The 14803-nt window shown below is 45.2% G+C and overlaps 2 protein-coding genes across 2 annotated transcripts; one reads left to right on the top strand and one right to left on the bottom strand.

The window, feature by feature from the left end:
- Window positions 1-453: 453 nt before the first annotated feature.
- LOC136493820 (uncharacterized) lies at window positions 454-4058 on the bottom strand. The gene is made up of 5 exons (XM_066489962.1): window positions 3809-4058; window positions 3614-3686; window positions 2573-2726; window positions 2163-2204; window positions 454-1503 (listed from the first exon to the last, which is right to left on the bottom strand). The coding sequence occupies exons 1-5, from the start codon at window positions 3913-3915 to the stop codon at window positions 626-628; spliced, it is 1254 nt and encodes a 417-aa protein (XP_066346059.1). The 5' UTR covers window positions 3916-4058; the 3' UTR covers window positions 454-625.
- Window positions 4059-12284: 8226 nt separating this feature from the next.
- On the top strand, window positions 12285-14391 carry LOC136493814 (uncharacterized). The gene is made up of 5 exons (XM_066489957.1): window positions 12285-12655; window positions 12762-12985; window positions 13607-13705; window positions 13823-13896; window positions 13978-14391. Exons 1-5 carry the CDS (start codon window positions 12388-12390, stop codon window positions 14195-14197), a joined length of 885 nt encoding a protein of 294 aa, XP_066346054.1. The 5' UTR covers window positions 12285-12387; the 3' UTR covers window positions 14198-14391.
- The last annotated feature ends 412 nt before the right edge of the window (window positions 14392-14803 follow it).

Below are 14803 nucleotides of genomic sequence, written 5' to 3'. Positions count from 1 at the left end.
CAATAGGCTAATGCCACACCTTTCAGTTTCACGACGATGGGACACAGTCACGGGAAGTACTTGCAGGAACAGCGACAACAATAAAGCGTCCCAAATAAATTGAGGTAGGTTAGAGTTGAAATCCACCAAAACCCCCATATCAATTTCGATCTACCACTACCTCTCTCATATTATTAGCTTAGCTTAGGACTCCACAGTGTACTGGTACCTCTAATGGTCTCCTTTGGACATGGTCAAACCACATCCATCGATGTTGGACAAGCTTTTCTTCGATTGGTGTTACTCCTAGACGGTCACGTATATCATCATTCCTAACTCGGTCCATTCCTGTATGACCACAGATCCATCGCAACCTACGGGAAGTACTTGCAATCATAAGAATTTCTGGACTGCATCATCTCCAACGCAGGGATTAAGATCAGCCCGCATCTTAACAAGCATTATGACCAAGTAAAGCAAGATCACTTCAAACAGGATTTCAAGCTCGTATACGATTTTCAACAAAATCTGAGTGTGTACACAAAAACAACTAACTGCATTACACGGTGAAGATCCTCTAGTTGGATTCAGCCTGAGAGATACAGAAGGGTACAGAGCCTCGCAAACCAGTGGTACATCCATATGCCTACAGCTCCTTGATAAGAACCGTGGACTGTCGTTTGCTCTTTCTATCCGCCTTCCAATTTCCGGTGTCCAACTCCTCCAGAGATGCTTTCTGCACCTGGACGATGCGAGCTAAAGATGGCCACGCCTCATCTGGCTGCTCATGGACCCAACAAGTCATGAAGAATAGCTTCCTAGCTGCACTGCGAAGCTTCGTGGAGCTCTGTGCCCTCTCCGTCTTGCCCACTTTCTCCGCCTTGAGCATGCTCTTACCAACTTCAATGAGTCGATGGAAGTCGCATAGTGCACAAATAAGCGCATTGCGTCCCAAGGAGAGAATGGTGATGATATCATCCACGAGTCCAATAGCAAACCTGAAACCACCAGTATGCCTGTAAGCTGGTGAGCAAGTCTCCTCGATGCAGGCCGTGAGTGCTTCAGGTACAGTCTCAGGTTTAGCATCCTGGCCCATGACTTTCGACATTGACAGGGCAACAGTGGAAGCACCCAAAGGATCCGAGTGCCAATCACCGTTGTAGAGCCGAAGTGTGAAGCAGTAACTGTACAGAATGTCAACCAAGTGGACAGCAAGCAAAGGAGATGGCTCTGTCCTTGTTAACTGTTTCAGTGACGGGAGAGGAGATTCTGGCCCTTCAGGGATTTCGTTGATGCTAGCCTCTTGGTCAGTCTTTGGATCTGGATATGATATAGCAGTGTCTTCTGTGTTTACTTGTCTGATAAGCTGACTTCCATCCGGGCCCAGGGAAATCGATCTGGCTGACGGTTTTTTCCACCAAGGTGTCCACGGTTCAATCATCTTACTGAGCTCACCTGAGGACAGAGCTTGACGAAATCGCTTGATTTCATAATCAGAGAGGTCTTCAAGCCTTATCTCTTCCCCTGTACGGTAGAAAGAACAGAGCAATATGTGCCCGATGAGATACCAATAAAAAAACTCAATATGCATACCAATATTTATTGATTCTAACGAACTTGTAGTCTAAAATGATAAAGACGTAAATAGCACCCAGAATGAGTAAAATGAACAAATATAGATGGTGATTTACTGCATTGCTCATCTAAAAACATAAATCATGAAACAATTGAACAAAAAGAAATATCAGAACAAAATAATTGGAGTTGCCACCCATCACCAGCATTTGACAACCTAATTAATTGCTAGAAGGTCAGGCCACAGGGCCAGGTTAAATCATGAAAACAATTGGACAGAAGGAAATATCAGAACAAAATACTTGGAGTTGCCACCGATCACCAGCATTTGATAGCCTAATCAATTGCTAGGTGGTCAGGCCACACAAAGACAGGTTAACCAAAAGGGAGTAATAAACATAATTCTCACACGAAGAGTTAATCAGGAAATTCAACTGTGAAAGCTCTTCCCAACTAAAGTCCACTTAAGGAATTGCAATTGCTAAGAGCGAGATAAGATTGTTTAAAGAGCACACAAAATTTCATAAACATTAAAGAACCTATTATAGTACTAGGAAAAGCTACTGCACTGTCACATTTAGAATGGCATGAAAGTAAACATAACGTACCAGACATAACTTTTTGAATAAGCTCCTCTGATAACATTGACTCTGCAGGACAAAAAGGTTAACATGTCAAAAAATATAATCTTCAGTAATTTACTATAGCAATATGTACGACCAACAATCTACAAGATGAAATATGATTTATCCATAATTACAGAAAGGTCTACAAGATGACATGATTACAGAAAGGAAATAATTTCAGAACAGACAAGCCACCATAACTCAATAACTAGCTATAAACAGGAAAACTTAATGTACCAAACAGCCAAACTGTGATTGTAGCATACTGTGCATGGAGGTCTCTGTAGTTTTGTCCTCATTAACAGTGATCATAATAATGCGATTATGTCTAGTGTTATTATTAAAGGAGTAAGATAGATCAATGGCATAGGAACATAGCACACAAAACATACCATCTTCACCATCTGACTCCATCTCTTCTTCCAAGTGGAGACGCTTGAGGATATCTAGCATCTTTTTCTTTGATTCATCCTCAGGTTGCATCTGCTTAAGCTCATCCATAACATTCTCACGCATGAAGGATTCAGTGCATTGAACACAATGACCCTATGAAACAAGAATTGAGAAAATTATTTGAAGCAATATCAAGAAAAGAATGCACTGCAGTGCAAAATTATCTGCAATCATTGCAAACACCAATATTCCTTTGCATCTGTGTGCATAGAAAAGAAAGCACACAAACTTGACAGCTTCAATCTCTCAGTTTTGAATTAGACATTATAACACCACACAAGCAGTTGTATACGCCAGAAGCTTGTTTTTCGTGCGTGAATAAACAAGTAGTTTCTTTCAAAAACTGATTGAAAGTCTCAAACAGGCATACTGATCCATTCAGACCAGCAACTAGAGATGAACTACAGCATATAGGTAGAAAAAATCACATTACCTAGATTCTAGATTCGACGAATTCTTACAGCTTGTTGTCACTTGAGATGTTAGCTGATCCAAATTATGCTGGATTAGGTCACAAAAGAACCCCACCTATTAAATCATAGGACAGATTCACTAAAGGGGTAACATGGAAATTGGAAACTATGACATATAAATTTATTATAACTTCTTTGGATTGCTCATTTAATCTAAATGCATATTGTTTAAACCCAGCACAGGAAACAAAATGAACTTCCATGTAGATCACCAAATATACAGGCCAAAGTGAACAGCTGGCGTGTGGTTCGTATGATTCATAAGGAAGTTGTAGTTTATATTATGGATAGTTACACATTTTGAGGAGGAATCAGAGGATTTCTTGTCCAAAAGCTTTGAAACTCGGTGCAGCAATTCGACAAACACCTTGTGGGTGTCGGCAGAAGGCAGCCAGGGCATGAAACCAACACAGAGACTGAAATCCCCGAACGGTATTCTACAAGCCCTAAGACAGGAGGACACGCAACGAGATCACACACACGAAGCGAGAGGAGGCCGCGCCGCACCTTGTAGCACGAGAGCGAGCAGTACCGGGCGTTGCAGCGGGGGCAAGTGTACTGCGCGAACTGCTTCTGACACCTGCAAGCAAGCGACGCATAGAAGGACGCGTTAGCACGAGCAGGTAGGTACCAAGTTCCGCCAGGGCCCGATGCTTTGCGCCAGCAGGCAAGGAGAAGCTGTACGGGGGAGCCAAGCCTTACACGCGGCAGATGACCCTGGTCTCGGCGAAGGAGGAGTAGGACGAGGAGGCGGGGGTGGACGAGGACCCGGCGGCCTCGGGGTCGGAGACCACGACGTCCCTCTCCATCGCCGGCACACGAGGTTCCTGCTCGTGCGCTTCCCGCTCGCTCTCTCTCTCTCTCGGCGGTTTGGGGGGAGTTGATTTCCTCCGGCGTGCGGCGGGCGCCGAGGCTTCTCGATGGTCGGCGAAGGTTTGCACTTCGCCGGGCCCATTGGTGGTGATGGCCCAAGCATAAGGATTTACACTCGGGACTGGAACTTGAACGCGGAATGGGCTGATTCACCCAATCGAAAGCAGGCGGTAAATTCTGAAGCGGTCCAGTGGGCTACTGTTGTTGCTGGGCTAGCATCAGCTACCAAGGCGGCCAGGCCACTCGTACGTACTACGCATTCACCGAAACTGGTGAAGCACGAGTAGTCTACTAGTTCAGAGCTTCGAATGAGTGCACCGACAGTTTGGGAGTCCTTCCTGAGTTCATTCCGATACAAGTACAACGGCGCGTAAATACGCCTCGCCCACGCTGCTATATCTACGCAAGCTGGTTGAACAGTGTTTTTAGGACAACTCTAATAATTATAACTTTATAAGGCAGCTTCAAGCATATTATTATTTTGTATGTATATTTTAAAAAACGAGAAAGAAAACTATCGCTCCATGATTCAGAGCTAATGTCTATATTTCAAGATTATATGAGGACGTTACGTGGCCCTATTTTATTTGGATCAAGGAATATATATATATTCGTCAATCAAATGAAAAGGTCCCAAACTCTACTATTGGCGAAGTTGTCGTCTGGCGTTATTTATGTTAGACTAGCCACAGCGTTGGTTTTTATCGATGCTGAAAGAAGAAAGAGAAGGTTGAAGCATCGAGTCACCCCATTGTGTGAACTGATGCTGAAGGGGAAAAAAAATACAAGCATCAAGTAGTGTTCTTTGTTGAGATCGAAAAGATTATCTAGGGTTAGGTCTAGCGGGTTTTCTTTACCGTGAATGCGATATCGAGAGTAGAGAGACAGAGAGGAATAGAAGAAGAACGTGTCGAACCTGACACCGCAGAGGAAGATGATTCAGAAGCCGCCATCTCGTTCGTCGGTGAAGTCTGCGCACGAACAACGACGTTCGGGGAAGAGGTCAATGAAGTCGTCGACGTCGGTGGAGCGGCGGCGACGCGGCTGGTGGCTTCTCGTCACTGGCAGCGCCCCTCTCTGATCGGGATTAGGGTTTAGGTTTTGGTGGGGACCTCAGCTCACGGTAAACCTCGTACTCAGAGCCGCCGGCCCCCACCTCTATATATAGCGCAGTGTGACAGGGGCCCTCCAGCCATAGTGGGTTGGACGCCCCAATCAGGACGCGGATCAAAGGCCCAACTGGGCCGTTGGACCCAGTTTGGGATTACAGATCAATCTAACAATCTCCCCCTTATCTCCTACCATCTTTTAATTTCATATCATTTACTTTTGTTCATTCCATTACAGTTAGCGCGTAGAGCACGTTTCATCGTCACGGTCAATTGCCGATAGATTTAACAACTACAACACACCACTCTGTTCTGAAATAGATACTTAACTTTGGGCCTTCTTTTGTCCAGGAATTATAGGTTTTCCCTTAAACCCATGTCGGCTACATGTTCTCTGAACACGTTGGGTGGTAAGCCTTTTGTAAGCGGATCCGCGAGCATCTTTTCGGTACTTATATGCTCAAGACTTATGACATGATCCCAGACTTTATCTTTCACAACATAATACTTTATGTCAATGTGTTTGGCAGCACCACTTGACTTATTGTTGTGAGCATACTGTACTGTCGGATTATTATCGCAGTATATCTTAATTGGTCTATAGATGTCGTCAACCACCTTCAAGTTGGGTATGAACTTCTTTAGCCAGTTCACCTGCCCTGTTGCCTCATAACACGCTATAAACTCGGCATACATTGTGGGCGATGTAGTGACGGTTTGCTTTGAGCTTTTTCATGAAATAGCTCCCCCTACGAGAGTGAATACATATCCAGACGTGGATTTTCTATCATCTCCCGCATAATCAGAATCTGAATATCCCACTATATGGAGTGAATATGATCTTCTATACATCATCATGAGGCTTTTCGTTCCTTGCAAATAACGCAAGACTTTCTTTACTAATTTCTAGTGTTCTGTTTCAGGATTGCTCGGGAATCTGCCAAGTAACCCGTAACAAATGCCAAGTTAGGGTGCGTACATACTTGAGCATATTGCAAGCTTTCGACAGCTGAAGCATATGGAACCGTTTTCATTTGATCGATCTCATACTAATTCCTGGGGCATTGAAAATCTCCATATTTGTCGCCCTTGACTATAGGAGCAGGTGAGGGACTATATTTGTGCATATTGAATTTCTTTATGATCTTTTCTATATATGCCTTTTGTGACAGTCCTAATACCCCTTTACTTCTATCCCAGTGAATCTCGATCCCTAAAACGAACGAAGCTTCACCAAGATCTTTCATATCAAATTTTGAGAACAAAAATTTCTTTGTCTCCAGTAGTAGACTGACATCACTACTAGCAAGTAAGATATCATCCACATACAGGACAAGGAAGATAAATTTCTCATTCTTAAACTTTGCATAGACGTAATTGTCCTCTACATTCTCTTTAAACCTAAAATTTCTTATTGTCTGATTAAACTTCAAGTACCACTGTCTTGAAGCTTGTTTTAATCCATAAATGGATTTCTTTAGGCGGCATCGCATTCGTCTTTTCCTTCTATGACAAAACCTTTCGGTTGTGCCATGTAAACATTTTCCTCCAAGTCCCCGTTGAAAATGTCATCTTTACATCTATCTGATGTAATTCTAAATCGTAATGTGCCACTAATGCCATTATGATTCTGAAGGAATCCTTACATGAGGCTGGAGAAAAGGTCTCATTATAATCAATCACTTCTCTTTGTGTAAAGCCTTTTGCCACAAGTCGCGCTTTATATCTCTCTATATTCCCTTGAGAGTCAAGTTTTATTTTGTAGACCCATTTATAGCCTACTATTTTGGCTCCTTTAGGAATTATTTCCAAGTCCCAAACTTTATTGGCATTCATAGATTTCATTTCATCTTGCATGGCCTCAAGCCACTTTGATGAATGTTCACTTCTCATGGCTTCTTCAAATAAGGTGGGATTATCCTCTATTTGAAATTCCTTAGTGTTGTATACTTCATAGTCACCTGGAATAGCTGATTTTCTAACTCTTTGAGACCTTCTAGGGGCCTCCACATTTGGCACATCTTCTGTTTGAGGTTGTTGTTGCTCCCCCTCATATGTGGCAACAGGTTCTACAGGATCCTGAAGAACAGGTTTCTCATCGTCATTCATTGTTGCCACAGGCGGAATAACAACAGGTGCTGGCACCACAGTATCTTACACTATCGGTGCAGCGACAGCAGGTAGTGAGAAAAATGGCTCATGAATCATCGGAGTGGGCACATACACCCGCTTCTCTTTAAGGTCAATTTCTTGAGCTACCATGCTCCCCCTCATCATTTCATCCTATAGGAAGATAGCATGTCTCATTTCCACAAACTTTGTATGTCTATCTAGACGGTAGAAACGAAAGCCTTTTAACTTTTTTGGGTAGCCAATGAAATGGTAACTTACTATTTTGAGATCTAGCTTTCCAATGCTTAGGTTAAATACTTTAGCCTCAGCAGGACTCCCCCACACACATAAGTGGTTTAGTGAGGGTACTCTTCCTGTCCACAACTCATACGGTGTTTTGGGCACCGACTTACTTGGTACTCTATTGAGAATATGGATGACGGTTTTTAACACCTCCATCCACAGGCTCAATGGTAAGGTGGAGTAACTTATCATACTGCGCACCATACCCATCAGGGTATGATTACGTCTTTCAGCTACTCCATTCTGCTGAGGTTCGTCCGGTGTAGAATACTGGGCTACTATGTCATTCTCCTGTAAGAACCTTGCAAAAGGTCCAGGAACTTGACCATATGGGGTATGCCGACCGTAGTACTCTCCCCCACGGTCGGACCCGACTATCTTAATCTTTAAATTATGTTGGTTTTCAACTTCTGTCTTAAATATCTTAAATTTATCTAATGCTTCTGTTCTTTCTTTGATTGGATAAATATAACCATAATGGGAGTAATCATCTGTGAATGTTATGAACGAATCATAACCATCCACACTCTTTACAGAAAACGGACCACAGATGTCTGTGTGAATAATCTATAAAATTCCTGCACTTCGTTTGGCATCTTTCTTAATTTTCTTTACATACTTTCCGTTTATGCATTCTCTGCATTGTTCTAAATCTGAGAACTCTAATGGAGAAAGAATATCATTCTTAACTAGTCTTTCTATCCCCCCCTCGAAATATGGCATAAACGACAGTGCCATAATTTTGACGACGCATCGTGAGCTCTCTTTCGTTTTCTGTTTACATCTGCAGACGAGGATACATTCTCATTGTCGCATGCAACGTTCCCATCATCGCATACAACATTCACATCATCACGTAATGATAACAAATAAAGCTCATTTTGTAAGATAGCAAGACCAACACATGCATTATTAAATGTTATCTTATATTTGCCATTTCCAAAATGGCAATCATATCCATCATTGTCCAAGCATGAAACACTAATCAAGTTTTTCTGTAAAGAGGGAACATAAAGTACATCTCTAAGTAAAAGTGTGAAGCCATCAACAAGCTCTAGAGAAAGATCGTCAACGGCTTCAACATCTGGTCAGACTCCATTTGCAACTTTAACGTGTCTTTCTCTTCTTTGTGTAGTCATCGTCGAACGAAATCCCTACAAGGAATTAGCAACATGAACAGTTGCACCTGAGTCAATCCACCAAGTAGATTTTGAATACTGTATATACAGGGATTCATTTGTAAACGTAATAATGTTCTCACCTTTCTTTGCTATGATTATCTTTAAGTAATCAGAACAATCTTTCTTATAATGTCCCGTCTTCTTGTAATAGAGACACTGGTCTTTCTCTACTATGAACTTATTCTGCTGAGGCTGATGCAGCATGGGACCCTTTCCCTTTGACTTTGAGGAGTTAGCATTATTATTCTTTTTCTTGTTGTCTTTCGCATAATTGATAGTGCCACCATTGATAGTTTTTATTCTCTCCTCCTCTTGCACACACATAGCCATGAGCCTCTCTAAGTCCCACTTCTCGGGCTGTATGTTGTAGTTGACAACAAAAGTGTTAAATTCCTTTGGCAAGGAAGCAAAAATCAAATAGATAAGGAACTCTTCCTTGAGAGCCAGATCCATTGATTTTAGCTTGGATGCCAAATTGCTCATCCTTAGTATGTGCTCTCTTATGCCACCATTTCCAGAGTACCTCTCTGTCACCAGTTGCTTTATCAGCTGGGTAGCATATGTCTTTGAAGAGCCAGTGAACTGACTCTTTATTCTATCGAGGTACTCGGTGACTAAGTCACACTTTGGGATTGAGCCCACAATTACAGGCTCAATCGTGTTCTTTATCACAGCCAAACATTTCTTATTGATAGTGACCCATTTCCTATGCTCAAGGTCATAGGACATCTTTTGGGATTCAAAATCCCTCTCTCTAGTTGTCCAAGCGGCATTAGCCTCGTTTGTCTTTCTCACCGGTGCCACAGGCTCAGTGGGATACGGTGAGGTGACTACCTAGTCCACCTCAGCCAAGATGAAGGCCAGATCAATCTTTTTTTTTCTCCGTGTAGGTGTCACCTTTGAGAGTGGGGATCTCTTTGATACAACCCATCAAGTTGTATCCGTCTAAAAACACAATTCATATAGAGTGATAACATAAATAATATCAACAATTGCATGTCTTGATTCCAACGTTGGTCAAAATTAAAACATACAACTATTTATACATTAAATCTACATCACCGTTGGGCAGAAATAAAAATAATGCATAAAATCATTAATATTACGATATTATTATTAACAACGTTGGTCAGAAAATAACAACATCACAATCATGTCAAAATCTCTTTTTCTCCAATTAAATATCACGTTGGTTCAAAATAACTGGAGAATAAACCATTTCTTTAGCAGTGAAAAACGTAAAAAAAATTATCTATTTTTCAGAAGCATTTCTCTGTAATTTCTCTATCCTCTAAAAATTTATCCTGATGGTTCAAAATTTAACAGAGAATTAAAACAAAATTCATCAAATTCACTTCTGAAAAATAATAAAACTAAAATTACTCTTCTATTCATTTTGGCCCGACCGGTGGAGTGCGGCCCGCATCCCAGCTGGCTGCACCAGCGCGCGGCCCAGCAACACAGCGCAGTGCCCAGCAGCGGCTCATGCCCGAGTCAACGCGCGGCTCGCTCCCCGCGCCCAGGCCACAACCTAGGCCTGGCCGGGAAAGCAGCCCATCTCGGCACCCCACCGCGCCCCGTGTCAATCTGAGCCGTCCGACTCGATCCGACGGTCGTCTGTCCATCTCGCGCGAACAAAACAGCGACGACGACCTCCCCAAAACCCTAACCCCATTTCCCTTTCTCTTGCTTTCTCTACCGCGCCACACGCTGCACGGAGGCAGCCAAAGTGGCCATCGGCGCCGGTGAGGAGGACGCCGCTAGTTCGATGAGCCGAAGCTCGCCCCCGCGTCAGGTCTCCTCCCTCCTCTCTTTCTCTTCCCTTCCTCCTATCTCTCTTGCGCCAAAACACAGAGAAGCAGCGGCTGGCTCCATGGTCGGACGGAGGAGGAGGTGGCGGCGCCGCCGCGGGCGCTCTCGCCGGCGCGCGCGCTCCCCGGAGGGAGAGCCCGCAGCCGTCGAGCGGCCCCGTGTCGGCGCCCTGAGCCCATGCGCGCGTTTGCGGTGACGAGCAGACGAGCAGCGGCTCTGTTCTTTTCTTGCCGTGCGGCGGCGAAGGCGGCGGTGCGACACCTTTCTCCGCGCGGTGGCGGTGGTGACCGGCAGTTGAGTGACACCCACCACCCCTCAGTCTCTTTTCATTTTATTTTACCCGGTTAGGGTTAGAAATTTTGGATCAAAACTAGGGTTAGGGATTCAATTTCACTGTGTTTTTCATTCACCCGATCTAGATCTAAAAGCCCTAGAAGACCTAGCTCTGATGCCATTGTTGAGATCGAAAATATCATCTAGGGTTAGGTCTAGCGGGTTCTCTTTACTGTGAATGCGATATCGAGAGTAGAGAGACAGAGAAGAATAGAAGAAAAATGTGTCGAACCTGACACCGTAGAGGGAAATGGTCTAGAAGCCGCCATCTCGTTCGTCGGTGAAGTCTGCGCACGGGCAGCGACGTTTGGGGAAGAGGTCAATGAAGTCGTCGACGTCGGTGGAGCGGGGCGACGCGGCTGGTGGCTTCTCGTCACTGGCTGTGCCCCTCTCTGATCGGGATTAGAGTTTAGGTTTCGGTGGGGAGCTCGGCTCACGGTAAACCTCGTACTCAGAGCCGCCGCCCCCCACCTCTATATATAGCGCAGTGTGACAGGGGCCCTCTAGCCATAGTGGGCTAGGCGCCCCCGATCAGGGTGCGGATCAAAGGGCCAACTGAGTCGTTGGGCCCAGTTTAGGATTAGAGATCAATCTAACATTCTTGCCTCAATGCTGAACAAGTAAAATTATTTCTCAACTGATGGATGTGTGAACTCGGGGAAGGGAATGGTTGGAAAGTTCTAACCATTTTTTGGTCCCATGTGCACTCAAGCATCAATGCAGAACTCTGTAAGGGCATCGGCATGAGCAGAGTATGAATTCTTTTTGGCACCGCTCATATTGGCCCCGTTCGGCTTACCTCATATTTGGCTTGTTTTTTTAGTCGGAACAGTGTTTTCTCTCACAGCAATTCAGCCAGAATAGTGTTTTTCAGCCAGTTTCAGCCAAGATTCAGCAAGCCGAACGGGGCAGTCTTATGAGACTATGAGTTATGGGCTAAAAGTTAATATTATAAGAAAAATTATCTTAGAGAGAGCATGTCTAAGTTGCTTATTGTTTGCTTGCTTGGTGAGTCTTGCTTAGATCAACAGAGGCATCTCTCTCCAACCTCAGAACTAAAACTTTGGTAGAATTTGGATGGTTTAGCATGAATGAATTCTATATTTGAACCAGTCCTTTTAAATTAAGTTAAGTTTATGGAAAATGTTCATTAACATCTATGTCTTTAAGTATTTTTACTATAGAATTGTGTTTTATAGATTGGATCAAACTATGAACTGTTGACTCTTGGAAAGTAAGAATTGCACTCACGATGGAGGGTCGCAATCCATGCCGTCCGCGTGTTTGGAGCGTGCCCAGAGTTCCACAGTCCACGCACAGTGCGCTGCGGTCGTGCGGAGGTGGGTGTAGCCCACTGCCCCAGGACGATTAGACGGGCCACCCGACCCCACCGCAGGAGAAGCAAAGGCAAAGTGTGCGCGTCGTCCACGACCGCGACACGGGATCTCCCACTCGTGATCTCGGCCGCAGACGCCGCGAGAATTTAACGAGAGAGACTGGCGCCGTGCCTCGCGGAGCCTGGAGCCAGCCAGTGACGCGGCGAGACACAGGTGGGGCGATGCCAGGAGCGGTGGAGTCGGCTGAGGCGGACGCGGCGGCGGCAGCTGCTGCTGTGAGTCATCGGCGGCCGACGGCGTCCGAGCGCCGGCGCATGTACCGCGACCTGGCGCTGTCGCTGCGGTGCGGACTCCGCGACGCGGCCGCGGGGTTCTCGTTCCTGCGCCTGCGCGGCCTCCGCGCGCTCCTCCGCGCCCTGCGCTCCGTCGCAGACGCCGGCGCCGACGCGGGCCCCTTCCGCGACTCCCAGTCCATCCGAGATCTCCAAGGCAAGGTCCCCACGTCGTCACGTTCACGTCTCGCCGTCGTCCCGGCTCTTCTGCCTCTTCCATCTTCTCCATTAGTCACTCGTGCCGACGGAACTGGGTTTTGCAGTGATCCCGGTGCTGTTCGAGCACAGCCTGCGCAAGGCGGCGGCGATCGGGGCCGGGGACGCGGTGCTGACGGTGGCGCAGGTGCTGGGCATGGAGCCCGCCGCGGCCAGGCTCAGGAACCCCGCCACGGACTCCGAGGTCGTGCTCGCGCTCAGGGTGCTCGAAGGCTGCTGCCTCCTCTGCCCGGCCTGCGCCGCCGCGGCGCACCGCTACAATGCCGTCAAGGTACGTACGGCCTCACGATCATATCGGTGCTGCTGCTGCACCTCTGCATTTGCATTCGCTCAGAGTTGTTCGTTCATCAACAATGCAATGCCATGCCCGACGTTTGTTCTGCTGGTCTGTCCTGCCTGCCTTTACTACTGTTAGTTGGCTAGTTCTTTTCAGTTGTCACCACACACGCAGTACACGAAGCACTGGAGCTTCAGTTAGGAAGCTGGGGATACTTGGGGATGCCTGGACAGTGGGACAAGTTCTCAGTAGCTATGCGTTGTGGATGGAGAAGTGGCCCATCGAACCCATCAGGTCCATGTCCTCGCTCCGGTTTTGGTGAATGTTTCATGCAAGCAGTACGGTTTCAATCAAGTGCTGGACCACCAGGAGTCAAGGATCCTGTTCCTGTAGTCCTGGGCTCCTAGCAAAGTACTTCGGCAAGAAGACGTTCAGTTCAAGTTTACTGAATTATGGTTCCTTGCACGAGAGGCGAAATATATACTGTACCAAAGTAGTTCGAGACATTGGGTCGGGATTAGTTCATGCGCCAGTACATGGGCCAAAGTAGTAATGCGTATGCTGCTGCTGGCTTTAATGCTGTTTCTATCTGAACATTGCATAAATTATGATCAGGTAGTTCTGAATATACTGATGACACGGGGCATCCTTGAGCAAAGAGCATGTCTGGACACTCTTTTAGCGTTGCTGGTGGATTGTTCAGAAAACCTGACGGTAATTAAGATCTGCTCGTCGAACATGGAACCCTTTTAATCTTCTTTATTTCTACAGTTTGTCTGCTGATCTTTTTGTGTCTGTATTTCATTTGATCTCTTGCTGGCATCTTCGCAGGATTTCAAAGAACAAGATGGGCTAAATAAAATTGCTGCTATTGTAAAAGATGCAAATAGGGACGACCATATAAGGTCTGTTGATACTCCATAACACGTTCCATTGTGACTAACAGCTTTATCACAATAAAATAATGTCTCTTTCTTTATGTTCAGATTAAAATGTTCAGAGTTCCTGCTTCTTTACTCTGGAAACGCAAAAGAAAACTGTGTTGCAGATTCCGAGTCTAATATGCAACAAGACTTGGAAAAAGCTTTTGGAGAAAAATGTGCATCATTTATCTGCTCAATGAACCTATTCAGCTCAACTCTAGATTCACAAATGAGGCAATCTGAGCTGAGCTTTCTTGCAGAGCATGTGTTGGATTACATGTAGTAGAGCCATGCTAAAGCTGACCATAATTGTGCCATTGCCTCCACACATATGCAGTGGTCAGTGGTCGAAAACAGAGTTCGGTGCTCCAAAATGTATGTTTCCTATTAATTTGGGTAATTATTGACGGTGTTACTATATCAGCTCAACCCTGAGGTTTCATCTGCGTTAAAAGCGAGCAATGATTGCCTAAAGGAAATATGCATCAAGCTAACAATAAGTTTATACTGCATGTCTGCAGCAGAGCTATGTATCATTTTATTAAGAAGAGAGTACTCAATGAAGAATGCCATGCACACAATGACACAACACACAAGACCCAAACATTCTAAAAAATATATATACATGGGCGCCACACTTGAACAAAATGAACATAAGGACTGCGCAAAAAACACCGACCCTCTAGAACAGGGTCTGGAGGCTAGAAGCCCCCGGCCATACACCATATAGGCACCATCCTTGACCGTCTGCACCAGTATTGTTGACAATGCGGTCATTATGTGTTTCCGATATCACAAGCTACTAATATGATCGAAGTATTTAGGCCTAAACCCGAAATATTATCAGTATCGTCATAACAAAATATGGTTGCTGACCACTAAGCTTGCC

This window comes from Miscanthus floridulus, chromosome 1, assembly GCF_019320115.1.
Source record: "Miscanthus floridulus cultivar M001 chromosome 1, ASM1932011v1, whole genome shotgun sequence".
In the NCBI taxonomy this organism is placed as follows: Eukaryota; Viridiplantae; Streptophyta; class Magnoliopsida; order Poales; family Poaceae; genus Miscanthus; species Miscanthus floridulus.
The sequence above is the reverse complement of the archived record's forward strand: the minus strand, read 5'-3'. Positions and strand labels throughout refer to the sequence as shown.